General features: G+C 43.3%; 1 protein-coding gene across 1 annotated transcript in view; it reads right to left on the bottom strand.

Annotated features, from left to right (window-relative positions):
• Positions 1-25544, bottom strand: part of ptprt (protein tyrosine phosphatase receptor type T) — a 312082-nt gene extending 286538 nt beyond the window's left edge. Inside the window, exon 1 of the mRNA XM_041962443.1 lies at positions 25457-25544. Within this exon, the coding sequence (XP_041818377.1) occupies positions 25457-25544 (88 nt within the window). The remainder of the gene's footprint in view (positions 1-25456) is intronic.
• Between the last annotated feature and the right edge of the window lie 1761 nt (positions 25545-27305).

The following is a 27305-nucleotide window of genomic DNA, read 5'->3' as shown; positions in this document are numbered from 1 at the left end:
TGTCGTCAGCACTGTGAGATGGGGCGTTTAGCCTTGGCAGAATAAATGTATGTTAAAATCCAGTAGATGATACTAAAGTTCAATAGTGAATAGTGTGAATAAGAAGACTCCCTATCACCATCCAAGTTCATGAGTGCCAGTACTCCTCTAGGATGGTTGACACATGTAGCTGCTCTTCATGCACAAAGCAGTCATCATGGAGCACTCAGCAGAGTGGTTTCATGGGACAACTGGTACAGCTGTATCAGTGCTTTTCTCAAACGAAGGTGTGGCTATGGAAACAGAAATACACACAAATCATGCAGCTGATTTTACTCTCACATCCAAGCTTGAGCTTTGGAATGATATCCAGACATATATAGTTGGTTGACTCTTGCCGATTTGCATATCATAGAAGAGTGAACTATTGGCCTTTGTGGAGGTCTCTGCTTTGAGTGCCCTTCTAGGTGGAAATGCATTGAGATCCAATCACTAAACTCAGATTTGAAGATGTTTGCATTCGAGGTTATCAAAGGTCCAAAATTTGGGCTCCAACCCAAACGAACTGGTGAAAAATGCCCAAAGCTAATGTGCATGAATACAATTTCTTAAGGTGAGAGATCAGAAAGGGACCCCGATCCAGACCCAAAGATAATTAGACCTGACTATAAATGAGGGACACCTGACCTGAGCTGAATAGAAGAAACGAAAATCCTGGCACAGCACTGATGATACAGCCAGAGTTAGTACCAATCCAGTTGTATCTATTTTGGTGTCTGACACGCTGACGTATGGACCTGTGGCAGCAGAGCGAAACTCTACCTGCACCCTATCAAAATTAATAGTATTTGGATGCAGCCTGACCCCCCATGATGACCTCAAGTGTCCGCTGTGAAAACAAATGATTCCTGAACGCCTCCTCAGTTTTGTTGGGTGGCTGTAGTACAACAGTCCTCCCACCATGGCTTCAATCCAACCCTGCCTCTAACTTACAAGTGTATTTCTTCATTGTGTCTTTGCTGAACTAAGTGGAGACAAGAAACAAAACAACGACTGAAGATGTTTTCTTTCTCCCACATGCCTTCTCCTTACAGCCGCGGCATTCAGAGGACAATTAACGTGACCGACACTCTGCTTAACAGCATCACTTTCAAGTGGTTTTCTGTTCAGTGAACTGACATGTCTTGCTGCTGCAGTGCCCCTTAATTTGTTTTTACCACACAGAGTCATAATTAAGGTCTTTCTTTCTCACTGCTTCTTCCTCCCTTTCTTTCTCTTCCACCCACTCTCCTTCTTTCTCTTTCTTCCACTTTAGTCTGAGGAGTCACTCAGATAAGTTTTGCTTGTTTTATTACTCATCATTAGATACGAAGATAAAACTTCAGCCTGTCTTCTTCTTATTTTTTTTTTTTTAACTTTCATGTCATTTGTGGCAGTCAGTTTCTTCTTTCTTTTATAGGACACTGCCAAAAATTAAAATTCAGCCTCTTTGAACCACTTCCTGGATTCATCTTTTTCCTTTCTACTCATGCAATCCTTCTCCCACCTAATGTTTCTAGACCTACCTCCTGCATTTCCCTCTATATACTATATTCCCTCCTGTGTCTCCAAAAATTACAAATTCTGAAACCGGAGTCCTGTAACAGACAGTAAGCCTTCCCATGCAGAGCACACGTATTCTTTCCCATATATTGGACATTTAGGTATAATGAAACTTCATAAAAAACTTTACTTTGCCCTTCAAGGGAAAACCAATTTGGTTTGGAAGGAATTATCTACTCTGAAAGCCACATGATTGCACAGTGACTGATGGAAGCATTCAACACATTCTCTCTGGCATATCAAACAGTATTTGCATTTACATTAACTTCAGGCATTGCCTCTGTTTTGTGACTGTGCTGGTGGATACAGTACAGTACAAGAACAACAGAGGCAGTTCAGCTGTACCTCATTGTGCCACAATGACATTAACTTCTAATTGAAAGAAGTAATGGAAATTCTGCAGCAGAGTAAATCACAGTGAGACTGCAAATGAAGAAAATTACAATTCCCTATATGCATGTCATTGACAAACACACAAAGACTAACTAATGCAGCCCTCATGATTTTAACACCTCGCTGAATTCATGCAGAGATCAGGTATGACGACCTCTGACCAGCCGCTAAAGTGCTGGTTTAGCCATGAGACCTCTGATGAAAATCTAAATCTCATCACCCAAGTCTGCTCCGAGACATCAATGAAGATTCTGTCGGTGTTAGTTGTCGACCTGGTGCTACTGGCTGACAGGCATGCTAGTAGCTAATAAGCAGCTAGCTCCTGCACCTCAAATTTCAACATTCACACATTTGTTTCAACAGAAATGTTTGTACTTCAGTTATGGACACAACCAAGCATTTTTACTTCATAAATATTTTCACTGCAACATTAAATAAATGTATTTTAGCTGCCTGTTACCAAAAGAAAATGATTCAAAATGTATCTCATAGGTGTCACCAGATTTCTTTTTTTCTAATGCAAAATTTGGGTCACGCCACCAAAAAAACATGTTCATGTCACATATTAAGATCAAAGTTGCACTTTTCATATAACACAAACCAAAGAACCAGTCATATATGACTATGACTTTAAAATTAAAGCATATTAGCAACTTGTTCAACAAACGTGACCAATCCTGAAGATCAAAAACACACACACACACTTGAGTACCCCCTACCATCATAATTGGGTTCACCTATTATGGCTGCTAAAACCAGCAACTGTGAACTGTGCACACACACACACACCTGGACCCAGTGGTCATCCATCAGCACAGGTGCAGATGCAAACACACAGCGGTGCGTCCACCTCTCACACACACACACAGACACACATGAAAGCAGCTCGACAATAACGGCAAAAGGAATGGAGCCACCTGCACATCTCTATGAAATCAGCTGTGGGTTTTTTTTACTGCCTATAATCAAGACGAAGAACAGATCAAACCAATTAACCAATTACACTGATTCTGTGTTTGTGTGTGCGTGTGTATGGATCATATTTCAGAAAGAGAAAGAGAGACTGAAGTCACAATTTGTCAGTTTTATATAGTTTTGATGCATTAAAAAAGGATAGAAATCCAAATTCTACAGTTTCTATCTACATAAGTTCATATTTGACATTTTTATTGTCCAGCCCCTTTGCCTTATAACCCTCCTCTTCCTTGTTCTAAATGTTCGTCCTTAAAGTAGAAGAAGTAGAGCTGATCAAAATGAAGCGAGTGAGGGAATAATCCTGTGAGATGGAACGAGAGGGGGAGGAGTACCGCAGACCGGGAACGGAAGAGAAAAGCACAAAAAGGAGAAAACAGTGGAAACAGAAGGTGGGAGGCAGAGGCAGAGAGGCGGCGATCAATAAGTCAGGTCTGGTTTATCAGTCAGTATTAATGGGAATTAACCTTTAACCTGCGCTCTCAATGACACGCTCACAAACACAAACGGGCAGCGAGTACTCTAATTGCAAATGTCATGTAGCTGCAAGGTGCTATCGACAACAACTTATTACTAACTCTGTGTGTGTGTGTGTGTGTGTGTGTGTTCCAGTATTGCTATCAATCTGAGAGCCAGAGAGTTTAAAGGCCTTTTTTTTTTGCAGAATGTATGTGTGTGTCATTTAGTCCAGGCCACAGGGGAAGAGTAAAGTTTTTTTTTCTTTAAAAAAACTTTGGTTCCCTTATGTTGAGGTTTTTTTCTTAAATCTATGTTGAATTTTAGATTAATTTTAGTTTAGACAAAACTAAACTAATGCATTTGAAAAGTTTGGCTTCATAGTTTCTATGAAAGATGTTTGTATTGCTCAGGGTGTGGCATCAAATGTGTATAGATTAGAAACTGGCACCAGTATCAAACGTTTAAAACGCGGCAAACAGCAGAGCTTTTCCTTGATGGCAGAATAGCACATTTTGCTACCTTATGAATGTGTCACTGAATAAATTCAATGCTTGAAGTTCATCATTTCCCATCTGCCAAGTTTTTCCGTTTGAAAGAGTTTAGGATCGCGCTGTGTGCAAAATCACACATAAGACAAAAACTTTGGAATGTGTCAGCAGACATCTGGAGCTCTTAGCAAGAGCTGACACGTGGATGCCCTGTACCACACACACACACACACACACACACACACACACACACACACACACAGGTGAGCACTGTTCCACATGCTGGTAAACAAATGACAGACAGTTCATTCATTATTAATTATCAAATTTAATATCACACACGCACACAGGTTGACTTTGGTCACTTTGGGGACATTGCATAGACTAACATTCATTTCCTGGAGACTCACCCTAACAGTAAACATAACCACTGCCTGCACATCCCTAACCCATACACTAACCTAAAAATAACCCTAACCTTAACTTAACTCTAACCTTAACAAACCAGCCAAAACTCAGCTTAGTCCCCAATTAACTGGTCTTACATCAGAAATTTGTCCCCGAAAGTGGCCAATATCAGAAACACACACACACACACACACACACACACACACACACCACACACACACACTAAACCAATCACTTATGTGAACCACAGAGCAAGATATAATTACTCTCTCTCTCTCTCTGAGTCTCTCACTCATCTAAATGCTAATGCTGTAACCTTTATGCAGTGTAGCTAAGCTAACAATTGGTTTTGACTGCTGGCTGCTCTTCAGCACTGAACCATAAGGCAATTAACAGACAGAGAGAGAGCAAAAGGGAGGATCATGACTTCTGATTGTCAGACCGATGACAACATCTTTGGAAAACACCGACATTTACAAGAAAGAAGAGCTGTGTGTGTGTGTGTGTGTGTGTGTTTGTGTTTGTGTTTGTGTGTGAGAGTGAGAGTGAGTGCGGCTGATGCCAAGTTCACGTCACATCGTACGCACCAAATATATACAACTCCATTATTATTAATGTTATGGTTCTGTCATCTTTATAGCAGTTTGTAAGCCTGTAGTGTTGTTTTTTTTTACCTTTTCAAGTATTTCATCCTCTTTCTAACTGTGTGTTGAGCAATTTCTACTGCAACAAAGCAATATTCCTGCACGGATCAATCCAGTTTTTATGAATCTGAATCTGAATCAAATGTGAATAAAATCTAGAGTTAGCACGAAGACAATCACCTCACCTGTGCATGAGCTACACTGTAGCATCAAAGTGCACATGCCACAGGAATGTTAATGTGTCCACATACTTTGATTAGTTTTTAAGTCTATATCTTCTTCTTCTCATCATAGGTGGGCCATCGAAACATCTGGCGCTCCGTCTGCACACAACGATGCTGAGCTCTGCATCCTCGCTGCTACACCGCTGCCCGCTTACAGGAATCTCACTCCTTCCATCTCCCTAGCCTCCACCTGTGCTAGCAATTAGCTGTAGGCAAAGGTTTCTTTTTAATATGTGTACATGTACATGTAGTGTCGTGTACATCAGGGTGTTGGGGGTGGGCTCGGGACCAGACCCCACCAAACTAAAACTAAACTGAAATGTCTGCCTATCAGCTGATGAAGTTAGAATCAGAGGGATCAGTAAACATGTCCCTGAGTGCACGTGTGTCCATGTGCGAGTGCATGACTGAGAGCGAGTGTTCGGTTTGTGGGTCAGTGTGTGTGTATTTGTGTGTGCAAGCCTTTGTGTGTTTTGGTATTCAAGAGCAGAACAGAGAGTATCAGTATTCCAGGACTGTATTCATTCACTGTTTTCCACTGCCAACCGTACGCCAATTACTGCTGCCAATCACACACACACACGCACACACACACACACACATACACACACACACACATACAGTACTAAGCAAAAACTCAGTCGGACACACACACACACGCACCCCTGGGCAGTCCCAGCACGTTAAAGTGTGAACAAAAGTCATCTATCACTGCCCTTCTCTCTCCCTCTCCACATACACAGCCTCACTCTTTCTCTGTGGCCAATTCCACGATCATTAAAACCATTTTATTAATTTATGTATTAATTAATTAAAACTGAACCATCATCAGCATAACCTCAGCATGCACGTGTGTGTGGAGACACATCAAAAATAAGAATATTTCTTCAGGTCCTTTAATGAAAACCAGTGGGCTTTCAATGCAAATTGTTGAGCCCCACCAGGTGCACAAACACACACACACAAACACATGCACACACACCTGGGTTTTTAGGGGAGGAAGTCTATCAAAACACACACACACACATACACACTCACAGAAAGTAGTGTGTGACCTTGTAGACCTACATACTGCCTGGAGGTTGTGTAACAAGTACATGTGTGTGCACACACGATCTCACACACACACACACACACACACACACACACACACACACACACACACACACACTAAGCTTGGTGTCAGCTTTATTCATCACCACACACAGTGATCTTGTTTCATTTTTTTCTCAAGGGAAATCATACACACACACACACACAAACACACTCACCCACAGTCACCTGGATCGCTTTACGTTCACAACCGCAAACACACACACACACCCACACACATACACACACACTTGAAAAACCACATGCACGGACGTATGGCCACACACACAAATACTGCTGCCCTTGCCTGTAGGCTAGCCAATAACAGTATAGTGCACCAGTCAACTGGAGGCCTTTTTAAAGCAGGTGTTCTACTTTCTACTGTCCAAACCCATTCATCTCAACCTCGATCAGCCAGAGAGAGAGAAAACTGAGTGAGAAAGACAGAGGCTGAGAGGCAGAGAGAGAAAAGGAAAAACTTTGGTGATTGTTAGAAAGATTAAAACAGACATGAGAAGCAATAAATGGAAAATGAAACATCTCTTTGCAGACTCTCAATGTTTGTATCTGAGATCACTGAAACAACTTTTGTTCTTTCCCAGCCTCTCTCTCTCTCTCTCTCTCTCTCTCTCTCTCTCTCTCTCTCTCTCTCTCCGTCCACCTGATAACAGTCACAATCCAGTCTTCAAAAATTCAATTAACTTTAGCTGCGTCCTTAGCTCGTTAGTCCCGGCGCCTCGCTAGTGGGAGCAATAGTCAAAACAGAACATTCAGTGGTCTTCCAGTAATGGCAGGGCTCATTTGCATGTCATTAGCGTGTTGTTTGCAAATCTGACCCGCTGCTTTCTGATTGCATTACAGCTTAACTGCATTTGAGCGATGATGTTTTCGCTGTTGTTCTTTTTTGTATTAAGGGGTGAGCAGGTGGAGCTGTTGAAACAGGAGCAATAATGAAACAGCGCTGGTAGAATGAAGCTATTTTGACTCGACGCTGACGGTGACATTCAGCTACAAAATGACTGGCTAGCAACAGAAAATGATGGATTTCAGCTGTATTTATTGGCGCAGATTGTTGAAATAAGCCTGCTCTAACACATTTAGATACTTTAACAGTCCTAAATTTTAAATGACAAAAAAAGACACTTTAAACATGCATTGTTTATTAAAAAAAAGATGCAAAAAGGATCCAATCTGTGTTCAATCAATTCTGCCAATCAAACGCTAAAAGATGCCCACTTAAACTCTAAAGTTCACCTCCACAGGTGTCACTTATTTTGCTTAATTAGACTTCTTCACAGGACTATGTGGGCGTGCACAGACTGCACTGAAGAGAAATCTCCCTCCCTCACTCTTCCTCCACATATTTCTCCCATTGTGCAGCAGCCGACTTCAAGAATGCACTTCCTGCTTCAGTGCACGTCCAACTTTGACCGCTTGTTTGGGCCAATAGAAGTCATTAATTTAACGTGGTTCACTCACCTTATTTTGCAGCATATTACACTGCAAGACCACACAGTGCAGCATCATTATTGTATACTGGCTACACTTTGTGATCTTTCTGCTCATTACTTGTTTATGATCCATGTTTTTCGGTGCTGACTGTGGAGCTGAAGGCGACAGTGACTTCACCTTTAAGCCTTTTTCCATACTGCACACAGCCTGGTAATTCCCAGGATATACATCCAAATTCAACTGGGGCAGAAGTTGAATAGTCAGAATAATAAAAAACAATAATAAACACATGGACGACCAGATTTTTTATATCTGGATTAAACATATTTTTACATTTTATTACTATTAAAATTTCTGAGTCAAACATCGTCTTCTTCTTAGGCTGGTTGTGATGGTGGCTCGTTTAAAGAGGCTGAGCTGTTTGGGAAATCGGTTGCTGCTGCTCAGTCTGAGCTTTTATTGGCAGCGGAGTGGACACTATATGATGAGCACACTCATCTGTACTCATTTGCTATGCATTGTGTTGAGCTGTTACCATTTCGGCAGGTTTCTTTCATCTGCAGCTTTATTATCTGTGTCCTCTACATTAATTCGCATTGTGGATTTAGTCTTTTTATGAATGAATTATGAATTTGTGCCTCTTAAAATTTTTGATTGAAGCAGACAAGATTTAGCTCTTATTCAAGAAAAGTGGCAGCGGAGCAGAAGCTGGTGTAGGAGTGAGTGAATGTGATTTTCAATATCCATAACAGCACAAATAATTAACATGAAAATCTCTAACTGGATGTAAAGTGTTTACAGTACCATAACAGGAAGTGGGAGATTACTACAAAAAGTGGTTGACTGAAGTTTTACAATAATGCTCCCAAATTCTCTGATTATATATCTGAATATATACGTCAAATTGCAGAAAATTATGTCATCATTATGTCTTTTTTCTCTGGGGAAGGACCCCCAGTCCCCTCCACTCTAATTATGCCACCTACCCCGAATTTTGGCTTGCGTTTTGCCCCTGTGTGTAGCCAGTCTACGTGATGAGAGGACATGAAAAGAGCCAATTGAGCCAAATGTTATCAGCATCTGCAGCTGCGCAGGTAATAACCTACATACACATAACGACCACATACGTGTGTGTGTGGGGGTGTGTTTTCTTGCACATAAAGTAGCTGACAGGCTAATGAGCAGCCATATTTGTTTGGAGTCTGAAGTCATTTAGAGCACATTTGCATTCCATTTTAGATTTTATTGTTGGCCATTTCACTTTTAGCCTCCAAATTTACATAAAATGGCATGAATCCCCTTGTTTGTTTGTTCCATTCTTCTCTCTCCTCCGAACCTCCAGGCTATCATCCCTCTATCCTATAACCTCCCCTTATAAAATCCCTGTCACGCCAGGCTGACCTGAAGAACCAGCACAAAGGCTGACTGATCAAACCCTTGCACTTGAACACACCACGAAGACTGCAGCTGACAGGCGGCTGGGAGCTCACATGTGTGTATATTCTGCACCTACTAGCCTGCTATTTTCATGCTACTGTGAAAAATTGCCATATAGAGCGTAATTGTGCAGATTTCACTGAAATAAATGAAATATTGACCTTACAGAGTAATTTCAGCAAACAATTGGTTTTGCTCAGTTAAAATACATAAACAGAGACACAACTTATAAGTGGAAGTTTGTGGTAAGAAAAACTCTTTTCCTGTGTCCTCTGTGGTTGGGTGGAACTGGAGGTGTGCAGCACCATCTGCCTGAGTCACCCTTCAGCCACTGAAGGTCCTCAATTAGTGCTTTTACTTTTTTCATCCAGAAAATAAGATCCAAACACAAAAGTAGTTAAAGTTCTTGACTTGCTCAAATTGTGTTTAGAGTCCCTGTGTCGACAGAATAGTTGGCTAACTGCCATACAGGAGCACTTTAGTGTCCATGAACACTGTACTTTGTGAAGTTGTGAGCTCTACGGGGAGATCCGTTTGGACAAGGAGAGAAAGTTGCAGGAGTCGGATTAAAGCACCACTCCAGAGTGAAACACAGGAAGCTAATTTTTTCATATTTTTCTAAAGCTAGTCACTAAGAATTAGGCCACAGCGAAAGGTCTGCACAACCTGCTTTTACATTTCTCTCCATTCATACTAACCCTCCTGCCCCCGTTTACTCTTGCAGCTTTCCAGACACGGCCAAATTAGTTAAGAGATATCATGGTTCAGTGAAATGTAAATTACTGACACGCTGTGCAAACAGCAAGCTGCTGCTGAAGCCAGTTTATTTACTTTAAATGTAGTAAAAGTAATTTGCAACAGCGGCTGTTATGAAATTTTACTGTATGTCTCTCTTACACTTCTACCAGCAGAAGTACTTCAGGAGAAATGAGAATTCATTCAGTATCAACAAAATGCACTGAAACACTGCAAATTAAATATGCTGTTTTCTGAGAGTACAGTCTCACACACACACACACACACATACTCACACACACACAGACAGCCTAACACTGACCCTCTCCACAGGGAGCCATGCGTGACGGTGGCATTAACTTTCAACAGAAAATTAGCCTCAGCCAACCAATTAACCAGCTCTTAAATCTCTTCAGTGAGGACACAGCGCGTGTGTGTGTGTGTGTGTGAGAGAGAGAGAGAGATCGAGAAAGAGACAAAAGAGAACTAGAGGGTGTGTGTGTGTGTGTGTGTGTCTGAGTGGGACAGTCAAAAAAAGAGAGGGTGTGTGCGTGAATGTTGAGCAAAGGTTAATAGGACCTCAAGAGGGATAAGACAAGGGCCTTGTTACCTTCCCAGAGTCTGCCACACACACACATACACACGCACACACACACACAGGGGCTCAATGCCAAGGCTGGTGGTCTATTGAGCAGCGGGGTAGTTCATTACTGTCCACGGCTTACATTTGCACTAATACTCCTTAATACCCAACACCCTCCTCTTATCGCAGTCCCTCTCTATCTCCATCTCTCTTCCTTTTGATGCTCTCTCTTTTCTTATGTCTTCCCTTTCTTTTGTCTTCTTCTGCAGCCCTCCCCTCAGTTACTCCCTCACAGGAGTTACACACCAGACAAGACTCGGCTTCTGAGGAGCAAATTACTGTGTGTGTGTGTGTGTGTGTGTGTTTGAGACATGACAGCTAGCACAGTGAGCTAAAATTGTGTCTCAGGCCTGGTGCATGTTGGAGTTCACAAAACGCTGCAGCTAGCATTAGCAATCAGGAGCGTGCTCAGCTGATGCAAGCCGACTAGGCTAACAATACAGTCACATCCAAATAATGCAAATTCTTCTTTGTTCTTTGTCTTCTTTGTCTTTCTCGTCTTGCGTCCCGTCTTTCTGTCTCTCCCCTGTTGACGTCTTACTTTCTCACTTTCTTAGTTGACCTTTCGCTCTATTTACCCGCCGACATCCTTCTTCATCTCTCGCTCTGTTTATGTCTTCTCATCCTCTCCCTCTCTGTCACTTTCTCTCATTCTCTCCCTTTATCTTTCATTTTACATCTTGCGCTGTCACTCCCTCTTCCATTGTTGGTCTCTCTCTCTGTCTAATCGCCCTCCTTTCTCCCCTCTCTTGTTATCTCTTTGCTCTCTAATCTCCAGAAAGGGAGAGGACGGCTCTCATGGTGTAGTTAATGTCTGCTTGCTCATACAGACGGGGTCGACACAGTTGGCTGGCTGCTGCTGGTGTTGCGTTTCTTCGGGTTTTGTTGCTCCTTTGTCAGAAATGCTATTCTGGGCTACAGACTGACAGCCTGATGGAATAAGACGAGGGCTCTCAAATAGCTGCAGCCTCTGTTGAGTTGCAGCAGTGAAGCAAAAGTTATGGAAGTTGCTCTAAAGTTTCACGCGGTGATGGGCTTCACACAACACGGGGCTGAAAATCGGACATGATGGAGCAGAAGAGGAGAGCTGCAAGAATCATGTGGGTGTGTCCTGTTTTTAATGTGCATTTGTTGTTTGCAGAAAAATGCCTTTTTTAAACTGCTGAAGTCTTGTGAAAAAGCATTTCTTGCTGGTTATCAAACAAGAAAAGGCACAATAAAGGCTGATGCAGTACATTGCAGCAAGTGCTTATTCTTGCTGGAGCTACAGCTGTATTGCTTCTCTTAAAGGCCTTCATGCGATTAGAAAGTCCAAAGACCCGGTTTTGTCAGCCATCCTCGGTTCAAGTTCAGACATTAAGCTTCGCTCCTTAACCTCTATCACAAAAACCCTCAAAGGGGAGACAATCCAGATGAGATGAGATGTTTAGGAAGGTTCCTAACTGAGAGAAATGAAAGTGGCAGCCATGATAAGAGCTGGTCAAAATCTTTAAATGCTGAAGAAAGATGTTTCAATGCCTCCTCATTTAACATGGGATGTATTGGACCATCCTTTCCAAAAAGAAAGCAGAGAGCTGCACAGTTCCTCAGTAAGAGACTTTCAGGTGGGAAAACAACATCCCTCTACTTTTCCTTTGAGAGATAGAGCATGCAGGTCATTTCAGAAATCGTTTTCTGATAGCAGTCTCAGATTAGATGATGGAAACATGCACCGATTTGCTTAATTTATTAATTAGTTTAATGTTTAATTTTCTACCGCTTTTGGAAAATTCACTTACACAATGCTTGTGTTTCCTCATCGTGTGTCAAAAAGACAAGGAGTGTGTAGAGTAAGTGGAACATTTAAGGAGCTGAGAATCAAGCTTCACAATTCAAAGCGCCGATCTGTTGATGGCATTTCCGCATTAACTGGGACTCGAGTCTGGGCTTTAAAATGATGAGACTATTTCAACCTACACTTGCGGAGCTGTAATGAGTCGCGCACCTGTTTCATGTGGGTCCATGCATGTTAAGAGCGTTTTAATGGATCATTATCTCGCCACATACAATTGTGGAGGACGTAAAGTACATTCATAATCAACTATGATTCATAACTCAGCGGTAGCCATCAACAAAGTCTCATCCTGCATCTGCTCTGCAATTATCTGCAGCTCGCAGGAACAGCCACTGCTGCCTATTATCTCTATAAGGTTGCGGAGAGGTTGAAACAGCGTTGTAATGCAAACCTCTATATGACGAATTATCCTTCACACTGTCTTCTGACTGAAACAGGCAGAAAACATTAAGCTTGTGATTACATTGAAGATAAAGAAACGGTCCGATAATAGAAGACTTTCACACACTTTGAAAAATGTGTTAAAATGTGTTGGAGCTCTCTATCTTGCACTGTGAGAATTCCCTTAAATAAAACTTCATCACCCAGATGCCTCTTCAATTCTGCCTAATTCAGTGAGCGATGAGAAGACATCTGCATCAAATTTAAGCAAATCTGCAGGAACACCCACTTGTCTTTCATATTCCCCACTCGCCTTCAACATCACTCTTTATTACGACCATGACGGGAATCTTCTGAAAAAAAGCTTTATTTAAATCTCGGTGACACAAAAATGGGATGTTTTACTGTATGAAATTATATTAATTTAATTGGTTTCACAATGTAAACTAGTTTGTAGGCATCTCTGTCGCTCACATTAACAGCGCGTCTTGCAGTTTTTGCCTTAATTTTTAATTTGTAAGAACAGAAACTCGACATTTAAGAATCAATAACAGTAATTTTCATTTGCAGTCAGATTTAATCACACAAAGCGAAGAAGTAATGCACTGAGTTATGAGTTTTCATTCGAGCACAAAGCACTGCAACACTGTGAATGTACATTACGTCTACATTTCCGTCTCTTCTGCTTCTCTTTACCAGTGCACAGCTTTCATCTAAAAATATGCAAGACGGGCTCTGTGTTATTTACAGTCGAAAGGCCTTTTGCTCTCAGGTTTCCATTAAGTCAAAGTTAATGTGAATTTATTTAAAGCGTGTGAAGCAACAAGCAGGTGCTTCCTGACGTTCTCCACAGAGAACAAAGGACAGAGACACAGGTTAAATAGAGATGGTTGCTCTGTCTGTACTGATGTGTTTTTGTCTTTCTGCCTCTTTTTACGGCTTTTCTCAGATATGTGTGCTGGCTTATGTGTCTGCAGACATAACAGGCTTTCTGATGTACTGGTTTGTTAAATATTTGGCTCTGGTCAGACATGACGGGACTACTGGGAACAGTGGTTCTGCAACATTACAGAAGCTCCGAAAAAAAAAAAGGAAGAAAACTCTTTTTCAAACTGCATAAATGATGGATTATACAAGACACGAGTTTACCGCTGAGGCCTTTATTAATGGCCGTCTGGAGCGTGAGGGATGCTCACACCTCCTCTCGCCAATGCATCTCCTCACGTTCTCATCAGTTCGATCATTTAGTAGATGGAGGGTAGAATATTTGAGTTAAGTTTGAGTTCAACAACACTAGAAGTAACTAGATGACATGCTCCATGTATAAATCATTCAGACTGGAAGAATTTTGCATGATAAATTTTAAAATTTAAAGTGACTTGCGTAAGTTTATTAAACTCATTTTGTTTTCACTGTGCAAAAGAAACGACAACAAAGTTGGAAATTCATTAAAGGCGGAACGAGACGTCTCTCCGGTGCTTCATGTGGTCATGTGACAGCAGTCACTCGAGCCTTGAAGGCAGAATGCCACTCGGGCAGTTACTCAAACATGAAGACGACATTAGACCCACCAGCACATTTCCGCCATTAGGTGCACGTATGAGAAAAGGCTTTGACTCTCCAGCCCTTCTTCACTTTCTAATCTCCTCCATTCCTTTTCTCCACCTCCTCCTCCACAATCAACAATCTTTATTCCTCCTGCTCACCTTCTCCCACTCATTCTGCCATCATTTGTCATTTTTGCCCTTTATCCTCCACGGCCAATCGCTCTCACTCTCCTCCTCTCTCATCTCTTTCTCTTACCTCCTCCTCCTCATCTCCCTCACTTATTTATCTCCTCCCCTCCCTCCTCCCCCCTCTCCTCTCCCTGTGAGCGACAGGTAAAGCGGCTTCCCAGCCGGGTGAGACGGTCTTTCTGTCTATCTGTCCGTCCACCTGTCTGCCTAACCGTCTGTCTGTCTGTATCACTTAACCAGGCGGCGTTTCCTGTAGCCGCCAATGACAGAGGCAATTATCTGTGATCAGAGTTCAATCTGAGCTCGCACACACCTTTAGACACAAACACACACACACACACACACACACACACACAGGAGGCGTTTTCCCTCTCAGTGCACACGCACCTCTATACAGCAATTTCGTGTGATTGACAGGTAGAAGAATAATTGATGAAACAACGGAATCACATGTGGGCGGATTGGCAGGCAGATGCATGAAGAAGGAGGGATAAAGGGGAGGATGAGGATGAGTGTGAGCGATGCAGAAGAGGTGAGCAGATGCTGGATTACAGTTGTGTACACTTGGCAGCATTTTAGTCAAGTGTGCGCATCCGTGCGTTTGTGTGCGCTTGTGTGTGCTTTGCGTGTTTAGACGAGAGTCCGTAAACAGCTAGAAGATGGCTGCCTCCTTCAGGCTGCCTCATCAGGATCAGGACAGGGTGTGTGTGTGTGTGTGTGTGTGTGTGTTGGCTTGTGCATGTATTTGTCTGTGTATGCGAGTGTGTGTGTCAATAACGAGAGGCGAAATCCAACTGCCAGGCAAATATTATGATGTTTGCTCTTCTTCTGTCTGCCGCGCTCTCTCCAGCTCTCTCCATCCAAACCTCTGTCTTCCTTAATTCATTCCTTCGCTCCAACTTTAGATTCTCTTTTAATCAGTTTTCTTCTCTCTCCCTCTTCCGCCTCTCGTTCGGCACGCTTGCGTCCACTCCTCTCGCTCCTCTCTGGTTTCAGTCTGCAGCACGGATTTGTCCCTCTTTTCCTGTATGTCCCTCTCTTGACATCCTTGACCATTTCTCCAGACTTGGCTTCAGTCATGGTGCCACTAGAAGAAAAGCCTCTAGATCACCAGTTTCATGAGGTTATATTGTGAGTAACATGTTAGCTTCTGAGATATTTATTTCTGGACCAAATGGGTAACTAGTTTCAGCTTTGATTTCCAAAACAAAGTTAGCCAGATCATCTAAACCACTTTATTTTCAAGTAAAACTGGCAGGAAATCTGTCTTCTACGGCAAGTATGATAAGTCAAAAATCAACCAGGAGGCGACAGTTGGGTCGTGATTTTGCTGTTTCCTCCATTTGTTTGTCACTAATACGCTTCGCTAACCTGACTGCTCGTGTTTCTTGCCTTGTTGGACTTCTAATGTTCCTGCAGTCCCACGTCTAAGCAGTCAGAGGACTATAGGCAAAGTTAGAATAAACTGGAATTACGCCTAAGTGGGTTATACTGGCCCCGTCTATCCTCTTACTGTGGAGTTTGATTTGCACACTTTGATTTTTATACAAAATCTTCTTCAAAGACGCGTTAAGAGCGGCTCTGACTGCATCTGTGTATCCATCTTCTGGGTAAGCCTTCCCACACAGTCTGACATAAATTAAATTTGGCCACTGTGAGAATAAAGTGATGCTCAGATATCATCTAATATCTCCTCTTTCCCTTCTCACTCACTCTCTCTCGCAGCTAAACTGCATAACTCTGTTTATTACCCTTCCTCCAGCTACCCACACTTATTTGTCTCATTTCCTCCTTTTATTTTCGATCCGCCATCCATCCTCCCCCCCATCTTCCTCTCCCTCGCTCCTCCCAAGCTTGTTGATTCAGCCGACTAAGCAGCCTCTCAGTCTCTCACGACTAACATATTCTATTAAATATGGATTAATTACTTCTAAACCTTGTTGAGCTTCATTAAGACCTCTTGCATTAATCAGCAGTTATTTTAATTAGAGGAAAGGAAGTTTTTAACGTGCCGCGCCGTGTATGTTCTACGCCTCCGACATTCTAATCAGCTCAATCACTACTCGGTTTGTCTCCACGTTTGTTTTGTTATTTGAGACTTTGAGAAGGATTTGATCATCGGCCCATCCTGATATTCCCAGTTAGCTCTGAAATGTAACCTGTAGTCTGATCTTTAGCTACCAATGTGTGATTTATCTGATGTTTTAGTTTAGAATAGCGTATTTAGTTTAGAGAATATTACAGATCCAAGAGAGAAAGGGGTGCAATTACAAATCTGTCTGCTACCTGGTGGGGTCATAGACTCTAACTGACTCAAACCTCATTCACATAAAGGATCAGACAGACCAGACTGGCGTATTCAACGAAACAAGCCCTCTGCTCCTGCACTCTCTGCTACGAGGGGATGGAGAGGGATGGCATGGCATCCCCCCTCCATCACCTACCGTCTTTAACCATGACTGTGCTCGTTCTCTAACCACAACCAAGTGGTTATTACTATAACCAGGGCGGAAAAAGGTCTGTCAATTTAAACTATTAATTAAGTAGATATTTTAAACCAAACCATGGTCTTACCCTGACCCCAATTAATGTTTTTGTGCATAAACCCATTAAAAGCTTAACCATACAGAGCAAAGAGGAGAAAACAGCTTTGTTTTTGAAACTGCAATAGTGGCATCAGGTCAGAAAATGCCTGCGTGTTGTTCTGGAGGAGCAGCTCGAATACGGGAACGGATGTTGTGTTTTTTCTGTCTGCAGACTTTACAAAGGTCCCTCTTCAGCTGTGCTGTCCACACCCTTTGTTTATCCTGTAACACTCAGGTTGTGATGTCCCTCTGCTGCTCTGATCTGATACAGCACCAACTGTAGGAGCCAAATGTGGTATTGTGAGACTGTTTATTTGACCACAGGGTGGCGCTACGAGTATTTAAGGGGACATTTCCTGTCATCGACAGAAAGGGTTTGACCCGGAAGGGCAAACAGGTTTTCGACCGCTTTCTTTGCCGCTGTGCCACGAAATTTGAATGTGTGTTTTTTGACTCAGATAAATCAAGCCGCTGTATTTTTCACTGTAGAATTAATAAAATACTTTTTGCAATAAGAGGAACCGGCATATGGACATTTTTTAACTTTACACAACGACGGAAGGGTTCACAGGAGGCACAACAGGTAAAGAGCGCGTCAGCCAAGTCTAACTCGGGTTCAAACCCCCTCAGTAGCCAGTATTAGACTGGGCTCCTTTAATACCAACCACAAGCAACTTACTCCTCATTTCTGGGAACTCCTTAAAGCTTAAAGCGGCCACGCGGTGCCATTTTTGTAAATATTTAAATTCCATGTTGGATAAGGCAAAAAAACGGTTCAATTTTTAACCGAAAATCCTTCCCTGTAACCTCCGAGAGCTTGAAAGTGGCACAAAGCAGTCAAAAATGCAAGAAAACACGGGAGGTGAACATCTGCGCCATCCTTCCCCGAGGCTGCACTTTACAGCCTCCGCAGGATAAAAAACCAAAACATTTCCCACCTCATGTATGCATCCTGCAAGTCCTCAGCTGCTGAACTGCGTCTGCAGACTGACGGTTCTGGATGCACTGTTGTACCATTTGTGACAGCTGTACAATTTATAGACTGCTGGTTGTGTAATGAATGAATTCTCTGTAATTAAGGGTTTAACCTGCTCTAATAAAAGTGTCAGTGTCCACCAGTCATATCTTTTATTTAGATTATCACTGATAAACAGATGCCTGGGCAAAGTGTTGCTGATGGCTTCTGCATACACTGATATGAATGCTCTTTCCCTCACAGTTGGACTATATCTGCAAATAATGAATTAAAGGAAGGGAAGTGAATCACGTGTAATGATAGCTGACATGCAAAGTGGCACAAATGGAACATTTTGCTTGCATCAGTTTAATGATGCAGGAATAAACTTGAAACTTGTCTATAAGGGACTCAAATTTTTGTTTCTTTTAAACTTGAAGAAAAACCAGCCATGTGAAGCAGCACTTGTTGGCGAATCCACAGCTGTTTGTTGTTTGTGACACACTGACAAACAACACATGAATACAAGCTGTTTCAATGCCAAGTCAAGGATTTAGACTCCTATCATCAGTACTTTTACACAGAGAACAAATGCAGTAAATCACTCAGTGTGCACATGTGGCCTTCACACACAGTCTGAATCTGCGTCTCCGACCACGGGTGGGGTCTAAATCAACTGTTAATACTTGTTTTTTACGGCACAGTCTGTCAGTGTTTGTCAAACCTGCTGTGAGGAGACGAAACAGAACATTCCTCCACCTTAAAACGCTTTTGCAAAAAGAGTTTTTAAGTTTGAAAGGACTTTTTTTTCCCTATTAAAATATTTATTTAGACTTTACTTATGTTGATTATTTCTACACACGTGTCTAGAAAAGGCGTCGTCGGTTTTCTTTCCTCCTGTCAGTGTTTTGAGTTGTGGTTTATCCATTTTGTACGTTTCCAGAGAAACGGCTCCTCTGAGCTGTTTGGACCTGGCGTCCTGCTGTAAATCATTTGCAGGTGGAAAAACAGATCCGTCTCACTTTTCATGCTCCATCCATAATATCTGCATTTTAAGACACTCAATCCTCCGACTGTTTAACAAAGAATTATCTGGAGTAATCAGCTGCATAGCTGCATGGAGCTGCGTTTGTTGTCAATGAGTTTTGCACTCTGCTGATGCACCGGGATAATTTGCCCTCAGGGCCACTAAATATACATTTTACTTGTCTTTCCATTAGATGTGCTTTTCAAAGCTGCGTTATCGTTCACTGCTCATTCGGTTTTCAACTGTCAAATATCCCCGTGGCAGACGCAACTGTCACTCCGAAACCACATTCCTTCACTGGAGAACTTGTGTTGTTTGCCTCCTGCAGCGAAATAGCTGCAACCATATGAACATAATAACTTTGATAGCTGCCCATGAGCTTCCACACAACTGGCATCTCGCACGGTGGTGGTGACAACTGTAGACATCACTCAGTGTTTTTGCTTCTTTTTGCCGAGCAAGCATCTTCCTCCATGTGTTGACATGTGAACTTATCAGGAAGTGACACCGTAATCTGCTTTAAACACACTGACTGACATCCAACCTTCAGGGAACAATCAAGACATTTCTGAACAAAATAAACTGAAAATGAAGTTTGACACACGTATTCACACTCTGACCGATAGCAAAGCGCCCTGAGAGCTGGAGGAACAGGAGAATAAACCATATTAGCTCCGAGTGGAAGGTGAGGGATGGTTTGAGGTCGGTCTTGGGGTTGAGCTTCTTCACTAGCTGCATTTCTATAACAGTTGTTCGCAAAATATATTTCTGAAATTTCGGCAAAGTTCAAATGCTACTTGCAGGTGTTTCCATTGAACAGTGTTTTGCGAACCAGCCGAAAATCTCGTAAATTCTCGGACGTCCCGCGAGATTTCATTTTGAGGAAGATGGCTGAAAGTGTTTTGCGTCCACTGACCTCGGTGATGTAAATGCAAAAAAAGTGTTTCCATTACACTTTTGCAATACACTTTTGTATCGATACGTCTGAAAAACCACCTGATGAGAGCGTAAAAATGTTTTAGCGAGAGGATTTTCGAAATATATCTGTTTCCATTACCAGTTTTTTATTGCGATATTTAGGATTTGTGCATTAGAAACGCAGCTACTGGCAGTTAGCAGGCTAACAATTAGCAAGCCAGCGAGTTCAAAGATCCTTCTTGACCTTTTCCTTTATTTCATAGTTCATATTAAATAACACAGAGAGGAAACGTGAGAAGAGAGAGGAATGACTTACAACAAATATCCAAAGGGCAAAAAGTTCATATGAGCCTGACTCAGAGGTGGGATTTAAAGCTGGCCGTGAGATGCAATAGTCGTTAAAATATGCAGAACAATGCAGAGTAAACATGAAAAGTGAGAGAAATTGTTGTGCAAAGAACGAAAAAAGGAGCTCGTATAGACCACGAGGCCGCGAGGAAGCCTCACAACCCAGCTAGCTCGGAGGGCTATCGTGGCTGGCTGTGGCTAGCATTAGTTAGCTTGCCCACAGTCGTCCTTATTCTTCTTCTGCGGCATGAAAAAAAAAAGTAAAATCTCGCGTAATCAGACACTAATACTGCATCTCACACACTCCTGCACACACACACACACTTTTTCCTCTCTGAGTGCATATCATCGACTGCAGAAAGTGGTCTCCCTCACTCGTTCCACCCTCTCGCTCTCTCTTTCAGCTCCGCTACACACTTTAGCATTCATTCAACGAGCAACTCAAACTCTCCCTCACACACACACGCACACGCACACACACACACACACGGCCCGGCACTCACCATGCCCCACCATTAGGCTGTCAGTTAGTCGGGCCAATAGAATAAGTGGTGTGGATTAGGCAGACGCGCACACGGCGAGGGAGGATGGACGGCATGCTAAAGAGGAGGGGGGGGCGCGAGGTGACAGACGTCCTGTCATAACGCTCTGCCTCGCTCTCACACAGCAGAGGAAACAATTACAGCCACTCAGACCGTCGATAACAGCGAGACATAATCAACTTAGTGTCATTTTTTTTTCTTTCTGTGACCTCCTGTCATCCTTTGTCTTTGTCGTTTCCTCCTAGCGTTCGTCCTTTGCTCTTCCCTTCTGCTTTTTTTTATTCTCTCCTTCTCGCCCTCCTCCTCCTCCTCCTCCTCCTCCTCCTCCTCGGCCTCATCTCGTCTGGACAGGAGTGATGAACGAGGCAACGGCCGACGAGACTATCTCTTTTACCACAGTTCTGTCCTTTCTCCTCCTTCCTCATCTCTTAGTCTTCCCTTTATCCTCGCCTCCTATTTCTTCCTCCTCAAGGTCCTTTTCTCTTTTCTCCCTTTCCTTCTGTGCTCCCTTCTTTTTCCTCTCATCTCCTCCACCTTCGTCCTGTCTTTCCTCTCTTACCTTACCTTCCTTCCTTCTTGCTTATCAAATCCTTTCTTTTCCTACTTCTTCTTCTTTCCTTCCTTCCCAGGCCTTTCCCATTTGTCCTCCTTTCCCTTCCTCACACTTTTCCATCCCTTTCTCTTCTCTCCACGACCCTCCTCCATTCTCCTCCTCTTTTCCACCTCCTTCTCTTCCTCTCCATCTCTTCACATCTTCCTCTTCTTCCTTCTGTGTTCTTTCTCCTCGACCTGGCTCCCTTCTTTTTCCTCTCGTCTCCTCCACCTTCGTCCTGTCTTTCCTCTCTTACCTTACCTTCCTTCCTTCTTGCTTATCAAATCCTTTCTTTTCCTATTTCTTCTTTCCTTCCTTCCACTCTTTTCCCATTTGTCCTCCTTTCCTTTTCCATCCCTTTCTCATCTCTCCACAACCCTCCTCCATTCTCCTCCTCTTTTCACCTCTGTGCTTCCTTTCCTTTTCTCTCCTAAGGACAGTCCTTCCTCTCCATCTCTTCACATCTTCTTCTCCTTCTTTCCATCCTCTCTTCTCTGCTCACCTTTACCTCTGCACTCCTCCTCTCTCCTCCGTAAGACACTGCCTTCGTCACACAGTCATAAGAAGCCCAACACACACACACACACACACACACACACACACACACACACTGCTAATCACATAAAGGGCTCTATAATTGGGGAATTGAAGGCTGTTGATTTGATCAAAGCCAAAGAGTTCCCCACATCCCTCCATCCTGTCAACACACCGGGCGAACGAGTCAAGGAGACGCAGAGAAAGTGACACATGGTCAATCCATTTCTCTTTCTCCTTTCGTTCTCTTTCTCTCACTCGTTCCCCGTCTGTCCTTACTGCCAAAGGAATCTAATTAAGTGGCGCATGAATTGTAATCTGGTTTCCCTGAAAACACACACACACACACACACAAACCCCAGCGCCCTCGTCATCACCCCCAAACCCGGCCGGATGTTCAACAATTAGCGATCACTGGAGCTCAAAGTCAGGAATCGGGAGCACAGCTGCACCCAGGCCACACACACACACACACACACACACACACAATGAAAAGGACACAGAGTAACACATGCTTTGGCTTTGTTGAACATAAAGCTACCATACTACAGAATGAAGCTTTTCTGAAGGACAAATTCACCCAAATCACACAAAGGAGGGGCGAACACCAAAAAGTGAGCATTTGTTCAACGACGACGACTTCCGTCATTCAAACGTATCTGCACAGAGCCGAGCCAGGTCAGCTTACCAGCTGCAGCTACTGCATGAACACACCAGAGTGTATCGATCATCTCCTCTAACTCTCTGCAAGGAAGCCAATGAGCGTGTATCCCAAAATGTTGAACTATATTCCTTTCAGGTTTGGTTAAAGTTAAGTTAAAAGCATTTGGTTAAGGTCGGAGAGAGATAAAGGTCATTAACACAGACTGAACACAAACCGCTGCTTCTGCTGTGGAAGACAAATGGTTTCAGTGTAAAACAAGTAAAACAACTATTTTACCACTCATGGCAGCCATGCAGATGGAGGTTCGGGTTCATTTCTTCAGATTCTGAGACACCGACTGAAAAGTTCACCTCAATGAAGGATGAGAGCAACGTGATCTGAAAATTGACCTCTACAGGATGTCAGTCAGACAGACAGACTGACTGACAGAATCAGGGGGAGGTCTTCATCACTGGCTTTCAGTCTATTATAATTCAAGTTTCTTCACATTTTTTTCTTAAAACAAAATCCAGCATTTGGAATTTGAAGACAGATTATTAGAATCACTCTCGCTCTGTGAATGTGTGTGTGTCAGTGTGTGAGAGAAAGAGAGAGTGAGTGTGTGTCTGTGTGTGTGTGTGTGTGTGTGTGTGTGTGCGACGATGGATAGATCTGATGTACCAATATCGCCCCCTAACGGCACAGGAGCAAACTACGGCCAGCGAAATATCCCTCAGCTCTCTCTCTCTGAGTTTCTCTCAAACACACACACGCACGCAGACGCGCGTGCGCTGCAGGAACACACACGCACAAACCCAGTTAAATAAGCTCCTTGCAAGTAATGACTCGATTTCAGAATAATGCCACACAAATGCACCTGCACAACTCCAGGACTGACACATGGAACAGTATGAAACGTGTGTGAATCAGAAAAATGTTTTTCCAAGTCTGTCCTCCGCCGCCTCACGAGCTTCTGAGGTGAGATTTTTTTTTTTTATCGTGAGTCTACATAGAGGAGCAGCTCTGTCTCACGTTTTAAATGTGGCTTGAAATCTGTTTTCTCCCTTCATGATTGCTGAGCTGAACACACAGTTTCTGTCTTTCGGGGCTCGCATGCGCGCACATACTCGACCCCACTTTTTATTTCACCATAACGCGCAATGTAGCCGTTTCCTGCGCTGCACAATTACGCACGGGCCGAGTGAAGGCTGGTCCGCCGCGCTGCAGCGCAGAGCCAGGGACAGCGGAGGAGAGAGGGGGGGCAGACTCAGTGTTTGGAGCCAGTCTTCCCTTCAAAGTAGCCTCTTTTTGCAGCCTGACGAGTCATGAATACCAAGCAGAAGGTGCCGAGAGAGGCGGACACATCTTTCCTGTTACGTCGAGCCTTAACTTAGAAAATCTCAGAGCTGCGATGTGAGCGAGTGTCACATTTTATCACAGTCTGTTTCAGAAGGGATAGAAAAGCCGGTTTTGACTCGCGGATCATGCGAACCAGCAGACAACAGTTGCGGCCAAATCGTTCAGATACATCTTGGTTTTATTCTGACTTCTCAGTATTTGTGTAACAATCATTGAATGTTTCAGCTTCTAAATAAGCGCGCTTGGATTTCATCTCCATTTTATCATTTTCATTTGGGACATTTGTGTTTTATCGGGGAATGAAGCATATGTGGGAGCAAACTTTGCGCTGCTGTTCCGGAGCCTGGCTGGTTTTATCTGTAAGGCTTCGTTGATTCGCTGATGATTGATAATTTATAATAATCGCTAATTCGATCCAAAGATGGAAAACACCGCGAACTCTCCAAACCTCTCTGGAGCGTAACAAGTGCCAGAGGATCGTGGCTGCGGACCGAGATGCTGCCGCGGACTGTGTGAGGAACCCGAAACTGAGAAGCTGCATTTTTACAGAGGAAACTGAGCGTCTGGTGAAGCTTTTTATCTTGTATATTGTCACATTTACACCCTGAGAACGCAGAGTGTGAATTGGACGTTAGAGCAGTTTGTGCCAGTAAAAGTTGAATAAAAAGCTTCACAGGTTTTACTCATACGAGAGTAACTTGCACACGTTATCACACTACCCTGCTACACACTGATGTGTGTGCGTGTTTGCTGTAGCACACATCAGAATATTCATCTCATCATTGCGTAAATAAACCAGGGGACGCTTTAACAGACAGGTCGCAGCTTTGCGCTCAGGCGGAGCTAAGACGCACCGGACGGCCCGTTTCCAAACACCCAGCGACGCACAGCGAGGGTAACCGACATGCAAACACGGCATCCGAGTCTCCTCTTAGCCCTCAGCAGCGCGCAATCCACGCGTGCAGGAAGCTTCATGGAGCAGGACCTCATGACGCGTCTAAAACTTCACACCAAAGCTCCGGAGCGCAAATCAAGAGCTGCGCGAAATACTCAGACATGATGGTGTGAGCTTACACCAAAGTCAAGCAGCCATCATCAGCAACCCATCAATAAATCACTTCCACAAACAAGTCGGTTCTTTCCCGTCAAGACATGTTCAAGACTTCTGCGCGCACGCACGGACATACATTCATTCATTCAGCGAGCGACAGTGGGCTCCAAACTGACTTCAGGCATGTTTTACCATCACAATATCCAGCAATGTCACACATGAAGCTGCACGATGCTCCCGAAATCACTGATACATACAGATCAAGCTTTATGTCCATTTTTTATATTCCCAAATGCGCCACCTCCTCGCTGTGGCATTTAATGCCCATTCAGACTCAAAAGAAATTATGAAAGCGCAGCAAAACACAGAAAATAAGAGCGAGACATTAAAACAGCCAGAAATGAAGCAAACGAATCGCTTTACCTGGAAAAAACTGTCCACCTGTATATCCCAAAAGTACAAAGTAGAGGAAAGCTGCAGGCAAAATGAGAGAATAACTCCGTTTATCCATTTCTTCTCTTCTTTTTCTTCTTCTTTTGCTCAGTCGTGCGGATTATTTTACATACTCCCGTCTGGTCCTTAAACTGGTTTTCCTTAGTTCGGGACAGCAGCGACAATAACAGAGATAACAGGAATAAAATCCTCGCATTGGTGGATAAGAAGAGACAGAAAGACGCAAGTAGAAGCAAACAGAGAAGTTGGAGGCAAATAATCAGGAGCTCTCTCCGTTCCGCTCCTCCCGGGTCCGACAGAGCGAGCTGTGTGTGTGTGTGTGTGTGTGTGTGCGTGTGTGCGTGCGTCAGTGCCCGCGTGTGTGCCACAGAGTGTGTGAGAGGGGCACAGTGCGTGTGTGCGCGCTCAGACGGTCTCTGACAGACTGACGTGGACTTGGAGAGGAACGGAGAGCAGTGCGCACCACACCGGGTGCCAGACACCCGCGTAAAGACGGGCGCATGAACGGCGTGTGCAACTTCCGATCGTGACTTTCAAAATAAGATCGACGTGCAGCAGAGTGGAAACGGAATCCCAACCGTAAGGGATGGTCACAATTCATCAGAGAGAGTTTTAAGGTTTAAATAAATCTAACAATTTCAGGAAAACGAATCAATGTTATGAGGAAAAATAAGTCGAATTATATCACAAGCTTTCAATTCTGTCCCTCAGCTTTACTTTTGAATTTCATTTGACAGGACAGAAGAATGTTTGTTTCCTTTGCTTCTTATATCAAAGAGCTTATTAAATTAAATCAAATACGTACCGTCTCACAAACAAATGTTCCTCTTGATAGTTTAACACTCTTATTCACCGTTTTCCAAACTGTGAATCTCAGACATGAAGCTCTCCTAGAATTTTTTTGTTTGTTTGTTTGGTTTGTTTTTTTGTTTTTTTGCAAAAATTGTGAAAATATGAAATTTCAAGTATTTCAGTGAGTTAAATTTGGCGACTGAATGAAAATAAAGAATATTAAAGCAAAAATGTCATTTTTTTAAATGGAGTCTGTTCTACAGCTGCAGGTCTGCTCCACATTAAATGCGGCCTCATGTCTCCATACAGGCTTTTATTTGACAGGTCGCCCAAGTTCCGGTATATTCTTCTCCGTTTGTCGCGAGCTTGACTCCGCTGAGGGCTTTTTAACTTCTGTGGAGGCCCCCGGGTCCTAACGCCTGCTCTCTCCGCAAGGATTGGATTCTGCTATCGTCTGTGCTCCTCTTGTCTGTCTGTCTGTCTCTGTCTTGTCTCTCTCACTGTGTCTGTCTGTCTCTTCCTCGCTGTTTCTTTGCGTGTCTCTTTCCCTCTCTGTTGTCATGAGATCCCTCTCAGTCCACTCATTTCACTGTCATAGGATTTCTATTTCAAGGTCTGTCTCTCTAATAGGATTCTTCTCTCTCTCCCCCACACACTCTCACGCACACACACAAACGCAGTCGTGTGTGTGTGTGTGTGTGTGTGTGTGTGATTGAGCTTTCCCTGCATTGCCAGTTGAACAACAGTTTCAGGATGTGCTGCAGGTTAGAACTCAAACAGACGCTCATCACACCTTCGTTTGCGAACACATTTGTTTTGTTGTGCAGGTTTTTATTCGTGAACCACCTGAAGAAAACCTGCACGAGGCAGAAGCACTTTTGCTCCTCATTCTGATTCACCATGATCACAAGCATTGTCAAATGTTAAACTTGTCCTCTGGGTCCTGACATGCAAAGCCAACAGTCAGACTCTGGTGGTTTAAGCAGGTGTGCATACGTGAGCCAGTGACAGCTGAAGCTCTCTGATT

This window comes from Chelmon rostratus, chromosome 2, assembly GCF_017976325.1.
Source record: "Chelmon rostratus isolate fCheRos1 chromosome 2, fCheRos1.pri, whole genome shotgun sequence".
Taxonomy (NCBI): Eukaryota; Metazoa; Chordata; class Actinopteri; order Chaetodontiformes; family Chaetodontidae; genus Chelmon; species Chelmon rostratus.
The sequence above is the reverse complement of the archived record's forward strand: the minus strand, read 5'-3'. Positions and strand labels throughout refer to the sequence as shown.